The sequence below is a fragment of the Aplysia californica genome, unplaced genomic scaffold (assembly GCF_000002075.1).
Source record: "Aplysia californica isolate F4 #8 unplaced genomic scaffold, AplCal3.0 scaffold00880, whole genome shotgun sequence".
NCBI classification, from domain to species: Eukaryota; Metazoa; Mollusca; class Gastropoda; order Aplysiida; family Aplysiidae; genus Aplysia; species Aplysia californica.
In genome coordinates this window covers 312665-320788 of record NW_004798150.1, presented here as the reverse complement: position 1 = coordinate 320788, position 8124 = coordinate 312665, and the positions used below count along the sequence as shown (strand labels likewise).

Here is an 8124-nt window from a genome sequence, read left to right as displayed (position 1 = left end):
TGAAAGACAGCAGTACGAAGGACCAAGGAGTAGCAGTAGAAAGTCTGCAGAAAGAGTCAGGAGCCCAGAGGAGGGGGCAAAGGGGAGGGAAGGAGAAGGGGGCAGAAAGTAGAGACGAAAGCAGACGACTCAAAATTGTTAGAGAGTCGGGTCAGGTCGGGTCGATCGCCCAACTCGTTGCCTGGAAACAAACGCATTAATTGTTTTTGAGGCGATGAGTCGAGCGATCGGTTTTAGCCACGGTAGCCGCTTTACGCCCTCAATCTGGCTAGCACACCGACCCAACCCGACCCGCTCGTGCAATAAATGGGCACCAGCTATCAGTTAGCGATATCGGCAGTGGCCTTGAGGGTACTGGCGTAACAGACGAGGATCGCATCAATTTGTCATGATTGTGAGGAAGGCGTATTGTGCAAGGTAATTAATAAACCACTCTCTAGGGGTGCAAAGATAGTACATAACAAGATGGGCCACTCAGCCAAAAAAGTGTCCGCCGGAAGTCCGCTCTTTGCTCCAGATGGCGCTGCAGTCTGTTTTGAAGCTCTTTTTCGTTTTTCCAGAAGAAGAATAGGAATAGCACCTCCTTGTGTGTGCAGATCCACTGCTGTTCATCAGCAGTTCGGGTTCGTTCAGTGCAGAGTTTTAGGGTTTTTAAAAATTTTAATGACATCTCGCCTTTCATTCTAAAGTCAAATTAAACAAATAAAACAAGTAGGGTAACTCTGTTTGCAAAGGGTGCGCATTTGCGAAGAGGGCGCCACCGAATTTTGAGGACACTTTTTTAATTGGCTCAAAGAGAGGAGTGGCCCCTCTTATTATGTAGACTCTTTGAGGGATGGGCGCTTGTCGATACTGGCCAATATCGAGTACTTTAAAGACTAAGGGAGCCCATATCGATACGTACTCAGTACTTTTCTACTAACCTAAGACTAAACAATGGGATCTTGCACAAGTTCAATCACTTCTGACAGTAAATATTTCAAAGGCCACGAAACGCTGTCGTAGTAGTAGGCCTGCACGCAGTAGCCTGAGATGTCTGTGTTGCTGTTGTTATTTGGGGGTATTTTTGTGTTTGTGTTTTGTTGGTTGTTGTTGGGTTTTTTGTTTGTTTGTTGTTGTTTTTTTGGGGGGGGGGGGCGTTAAACTGGTTTCCGGCTTTGGATTTTATTTTGGTTTTTAGTTCGTTTTAGGTTTTTGGTTGTTGTTTGGTTGTATTTTGTTTGTTTGTTTGTTTGTTTGTTTGTTTGTTGTTGTGGGGGGGGGGGGGGGCTCTGGGTTTAATCCCCCTCCCCTTTCTTTTTAAAAAACTATTTCAATTGAATCCTAAAAGGTTGCCTGCTCAATTTGGGGGAATCACTTGTAATACGTATTCATGAACTCTTGGAATTCACCAACTTCCAACAGGAAAATTGGCTGCAAGTCTTTACATATTTATATATATTTATCACGCACAATAGTTTTTCAGTCGGCAGAATTTTCAACGCTTTTTAGTTTTAAAAAAAGTACCCCAACATTTCAAAACTTCGAAAAAAAAAGACGACGGAGATAACAAAAACAATAATGATTGTATTCTTAGTTGAGTCGCTGAAGGAGAACACGCCGTTAAGAGGTCGCTTTTAAGGACAAATGGGCTAACCCAGATTCCGGGGGGTTCCAGAAATCTTGACCTACACTAAAAGTGGGCATTGCCCTACCTATAGGAGAAGTTTGGTTTCATCGGTGTGTATATTTGTTTGGTTATAGAGAAAACTCTCCTTGTATTTTAAAGAAACTGAACGAGGGGCAAAAGCTCCCATTTTCTCAAAACAGCATTTTTCGGGATAGCCCTCTTGTGCTTAAAAGCGACCAAATGCATGGAGTTTTCGAACCTGGCCCTTTTTGGCTGACTCTTGGCTCTACAGCACGTGACTAGAGCACTAACCCCCCCTCCCTTAAACATTCCCCTCCCCTCGCTTCCTTTTCTCCCTTCCTTCCGTCATCATCATCATCATCATCATTGCCTTTCTCACCCTGCACCAGGGTATAGGCCACGGACAAACACCTTCCACCTTTCTCTATCCTGGGCTAGCCTCTTGATGTTATTCCATGTCATCCCACTTTTCTGTACATCGATTTCTGTGATTCTTCTCCAGGTTCCACGCGGTCTTCCCCTTGATCTCTTACCCTGTGGGTTCCAATTCACTTTAATTTCGAGTGGCTGCAGGGGCAGTTTCTTTATTCTAAAATCAAAAACAAGTTCTTTAGGGTTTTTTCACATTTAAAAGCAGTTTATGATTTTCACACCATTCAGAAAAATGAAGTACAAAATTCCGGTAAGAGGTTTCGTTATGGTCAGCCTGAATTAGCCCAATTATAATTGAATCATCTGCAAATGTTATCAACTTAAAGTTACTTTTGTTTATTTGGCAATCGTTCGTGTATAGTGTGAATAAAACTGGTGACAAAACACATCCTTGAGGGGCCCCTGTATTTGTTGGGATGTATGTCGGAGAACAATGTTTTAATTTTACATACTGGGTTCGGTTGGTAAGGAAAATTGCCTATCCATGATATTAAATTGACGTTAACACCTACGTTTTCTTATTTCTTTAAAAGGATAACTGGCTGGATAGTATTAAAGGCTGACGTAAAATCAATAAACAGGATCCTACAGTATGTTTTAGGCTTGTCTAAGTGTCTCTATATGTTGTCAAGAAATAGTAGAAGTAGAATGGAGTCTTCCACACTTCTCCAGTGACAATATGCGAATTGTGGAGGGGCCTGAGTGGGTTCTATGTACGTTCGTAGTCTTTTTAGCACAATTTCTTCTAGACATTTTATAACTACGGATATTAAGGCTATTGGTCTTAGGTCATTCATTTCAGTAATTTTTTTTCTTTCTTTGGAAGGGGGACGATTGCAAAACATTTCCTAATAGTGAGAATAGCATGTGTCAACAACGACTGGTTTGATAATATAGGTGTAATAAAACTAAGTTGTGCAGAACACATTTTCAGAAATGTGGGTTGCACACCGTCTGGACCATACGCCTCTCTCACAATCACACGTCCAAACACACATCTAACCTCACGTTCTTCAACAACAAAAGGATGGTGGGGTTGTGGGGTAGGGGTTGGAACTGGGGGGAGGGTTGTGTGTGTGTGTGTGTGTTGGGGGAGGGAGGGTTGGAGAAGAGGAGCTTTAAACTTTAAAGGTATCGATGATAACGATGTCCGCCTCCGTGTGCGGCCATAGATCTTGTTTGTGACGTGTTTTGGTGCCCTCGTAAAAAAAGATCAGGGTTTACCTTTTTGTACATGATCGATTTCTTTATCTCTCTAAACTACGCGTGTCTTAGGGTCATTGCAGAGGGTGTCTTTCGACTAAAAGAAAAACTGAACAACTTGACCCCCCCCGGGGCCGCAAAAAAACATATCCCCCCCCCCCCCAACCACAGCATAAAAAAGCGCTCTAGATTGATGACGTGTCTGAAAATTAAATAAACACATATTAAAAATAAATGGTCGCTTTTAAATACAAGGGGGCTATACCGAAAAATGTTGTTTTGAGAAAATCGAAGGTAAAGTTTTTGCCCCTTGTTCAGTTCCTTTAAAAGACAAGGAGAGTTTTCTCTATAACCAAACAAAAAATACACATCGATGAAACCAAACTTCTCCGATAGGTAGGGCAATGCCCACTTTTCGTGTAGGTCAAGATTTCTGGAAACCCCCGACATCTGGGTTAGCCAGCGTGTCCTTAAAAGCGACCATGTCTTAGGCATCGTGGTGAAATGAGGTGCTCGTCAAAGTAGCTGGCATTTTTATCGAATTTTTGTTTTGTGGCTTAACAACTTTTATGTCCTTTTAAAGACACGAATACATTGTTAATTTTTCTGAGGAACATTGATTAAAGGCACAAAAAATGTAAAATTTCAGTTTCCAAGGACTCTCAAGCTTTGAAAGTCGCAAAACTTTTAGGTCCATTTTCTCGTTAATTTTACCCGTGAAACCAGGAGGCAACCCCGTGTCTTTCAATCAGAGAGTCTCAACTTCTATTTAAGATGGGGGGGGGGGGGTTTCCATCGAAGTCAAGGCAAATGTTCAGGCTTTCAGATGATGCCAATATCTCCACATGCCCAAGAAGTACAGCTGGGCGAAGAATCGAGTCCGGAACCGATTCCAGCGATTAATACCACGGAAGAAAAGTTCCGACTCCTTTTTACGTAAACCAACAGTCACCAGTTACTTAAATCATTGAAATCTTTTTTTCTTTTTTTAAATAAATTAATTTTTGAAGAAAAAAAAGTTGGTGCATCGTAGTGTTCAAAAATCAAGGTTATCCTAAATCCTGAAGATGTTCGGAGCCAACCTGGTAACTACCGGAAGAAATCACATCATTAGAACGTAAGTAATTGGGTTCGGAGTCCGATTCCTACGGTTCCTAGCCTTTAATACTTGTAATCGGAAACCTAGCCGCCCAGCACTACCAAGAAGTGACGAGCGCCTGATTCCACCATGTCGTGACACATATTATAGATACGGTTATGAACACCATCATTCCAGATAAGAGTTGGGGTCATGGTTCTCTAAATTCTGTATAGTGTTTTCCTTGCTACATATCACAGTATCGTCCATCAATTGTAGTTACGATCATGAACAACATAATTTTAGCACGTGCTACCAGCATCATCATCATCATCATCATCATCATCATCATCATCATCATCATCATCATCAACTAAACAGTTCCCCTTTTTCTTGTTTTGTTTTTCTTGTCAATACATTTTTACGAAAGGTACAAATATCGGCACCAAAAGCAGGACATGGGACCAAAAAAAGAAAGGTGAGACATGGGTTTCTCTAAATTCTGTGCACCGTGTCCTTTTTGATAAATTAAGTAACACCAGTTTTAGTTGCAGTTAAGATCAAACGTAACTTCAGACAGACATGTGTTTTTCTAACTTCTTTTTAGTATGTTCTTTTTATATTAATATTAGAGTATAACCAATTTATTGTAGATACGGTTATGAATAACAGGATTTCAGACAAGAGTGGGAGAAGTGGTTCTCTAAATTCTGTGTGGCGTGTTCTTTCTTTTTTTTCTTACAGTATCACCAACATCTAGCTCAGACTGGCCAAATTGAAGGCAGACGAGGCAGGGATAGGCAAAGAGCAACCTATATTGTACTTTGGGAACCTAAACAAATGGGTAACAGGAAAAGATAAGGTAAACGTAGCTTTTTTTTAGAGCATCCGAGCTAAAGAATAAATGGAGAACCATGATCGCCGATGTCTGTCGCAGATCTGGCACTGGATGATGATGATGATGATACTGCTTCGTAGTTTTAGCGCGTCATCAATAAAAGCATCACCCTAGCTTCCTCCTCTCAGCCAGTCAGCTACCATATGAACCAAGGGTTCAAAGTTCAAGGTTTCTCTCGGAAATCCCCCCTTATCGTCTGCCAAACAAGCGGGCGGTCAGTATTTGTGGTGGGCAAAATCCGGATAAACTATCCGGATAACCGGAAAATTCTCAACGAAACATTATAATCCAAATTCAGACTCTTAAACTCTCTTTTATACCCCGTTTGCTGAGTGGGTGCACCAAGAATTGTTGAAGTGATGCTAACCCGTTTGTCGAAAACGGTTCTAACCCATTTGCCGACGTAGTTCATATCATATTATATTAATTAATCGCCGAAGAGGTGCACTGACATGTTTAATAATAGTAATAATAATAATAATAATAATAATAATAATAATAATAATAATAATAATAATAATCATAATAATTGCATTTATATAGCGCGTATCCATGCTCAAGACTCAAGAGCATGCTCTATGCGCTTTACAACTATTATTACCCCCAGCAGACCCTCTGAGAACACTCAGAAACATTCTCGGCTTCCACGGAAGCATAAAGTGCAAGCTGCGGATTTACGCTCTCAAACAATATCAAACTGACAAGATCGTTCACTGTCTATAGCCGGGTACCCATTTCCACCTCGTTGAAGTGAGGAAAATATGTGCAAAGTGCCTTTCCCAAGGACAAAACTTCGGGCCCCTGACGGGATTCGAACCCACGACCTTAATTACGATAGCGAATCCGAGAGCCTAACAACTAGGCCACCGATTTCGATAAAGCGACTCGTTGCCCAGCCCTAGTCAGTAAATCAAAGTGTTTGTTCGGTTAGAGCAGGCCACAGCTGTATTTACATTAGTATTAGAAACACTTTGTGTGGGCTAACTGACAGATTTCCAACATGTATTCCGTAATTGGTATTCTGCTTGAATTTGCTTACAAATAAAAGCGGGGGTTATTCTAACGTTTGCGAGATCAATAATGATGTTTGGGGATTTGGGAAAGTGAATGAACTTTGAGGAAGGATCTATAAACGTACTCGAAGGTCACCCGAAAAAGTATTTTAAAAAACCGTTTTTGTTGTTTGTTTTTTTTCTTTTTGTTGTTTTTTTCTGTGTTCAGTTTTATCTCTGGGATTATTATCCAGTCTCGAAACATTTTGTTATTCATAAGCATTTTTTTTTAAATCATTGTAAAATTGTGTTATCACAAAACGTGCCATACATTGTCAATCAATTTGAAATTTAAAGGCTAGTCGTTAAAATACCTTCCTACTTTAGGAACATCCAAGAAGTTTACAGTTTTAAGCTCCTTGGGCTAGCTGCGTTAGTTAACATTTTTTTTTGTCCAAAAGTTGCCAAACGTTGCCACAAAAATGGCAAAAGTTGCCAAAAAAGTTGCCATTAATTTTCAAGCTTTCAACTAGCTTTGACGACGTAATAAATTGATAGAGATAACTTAATCTAAAGCACCAGAATTTCTTGTGCTCTGTTTTAAGCATCCAGAATATTATTTGTAGCCACACATAGTGTAAAAACGTGTCAACATTAGAATAGCACACAAACAACCACAACCACAAAAAGTAACAAATAAGGGCGTGTGTCCACATTTCCGAAGATTGACCGTTTTAACCCTAATTTCATGTAAATTATGAAATCACACACAAGGGGCCTGCCAGTTTCAGTATTCAGTTTTGGTGGAGACACGCTCTAACATTACACATTTATATTATTTTTTAAATGTAGGAACATCAAATGAAATGATATTACGCTATATAAACACACCAACAAATAGATAAGAAAAATAGCCCCCAAAAAACTAACACACCCACAAAGAGGGAAAATAGAAGACAAATGTGCAAAATAATAAATAGTATGCAATGTTCTTATTATTATTCGCGTGGAAATAACTGTACTTGGACATCTTAGAATTATCAAAATACACGTCTATGTTATGAAGTAGCCTTTTCTGTTTAAAAAATGCAAAAATCGCGGGAAAATGGCGACCCCGAAAACGCAGATGTTAGCTTGGGACATGTTAGCTTGGGACATGTTAGCTTGGGACATGTTAGCTTGAGACATGTTAGCTTGGGACATGTTAGCTTGGGACATGTTAGCTTGGGACATGCTAGCTTGGGACATGCTAGCTTGGGACATGTTAGCTTGGGACATGTTAGCTTGGGACATGTTGGCTTGGGACATGTTGGCTTGGGACATGTTAGCTTGGGACATGTTAGCTTGGGACATATTAGCTTGGGACATGCTAGCTTGGGACATGCTAGCTTGGGACATGTTAGCTTGGGACATGTTAGCTTGGGACATGCTAGCTTGGGACATGTTAGCTTGGGACATGTTAGCTTGGGTACATCAAACATCTCACCTTACCAGATAACTGACGTTAACTGGAACATCATGAAAATGTTTAATGATACTCTTCAGTTGAAACGAAACAAAAGAAAATATTACAGATTTAATCACAAATTATGGTGTTTCTTTCCGAAATATAAATTCCCAAATTAGGTATTCCCAAGGGTGTCAGTGGTGCAGCAGTTAGGCACTTCGCTGTCGCACGCAGGAGACCAAGTTCGAAATCCAAGTGAGGTAAATGTTTAATGTATCCCCCTCGTCCCGAAAGGTCGGACGCCCGCCTCCTAAATGATCTGAAGTGTGTCTGTGAAGGGGGGAGAATATTGTTAGGGACACAGAATTCTACACTCAGAATTCTACACTTAGTGTAGAATTCTGTGGTTTAGGGATCAGAAACGGGTGTGAAAGGGGGTAACTT

At 40.5% G+C, this 8124-nt stretch overlaps 1 protein-coding gene across 1 annotated transcript in view; it reads right to left on the bottom strand.

The window, feature by feature from the left end:
* Nucleotides 1-7691, bottom strand: part of LOC106013425 (uncharacterized protein in mobD 3'region-like) — a 21257-nt gene extending 13566 nt beyond the window's left edge. The window contains exon 1 of the mRNA XM_013089138.1: nucleotides 7347-7691. Within this exon, the coding sequence (XP_012944592.1) occupies nucleotides 7347-7691 (345 nt within the window). The remainder of the gene's footprint in view (nucleotides 1-7346) is intronic.
* Between the last annotated feature and the right edge of the window lie 433 nt (nucleotides 7692-8124).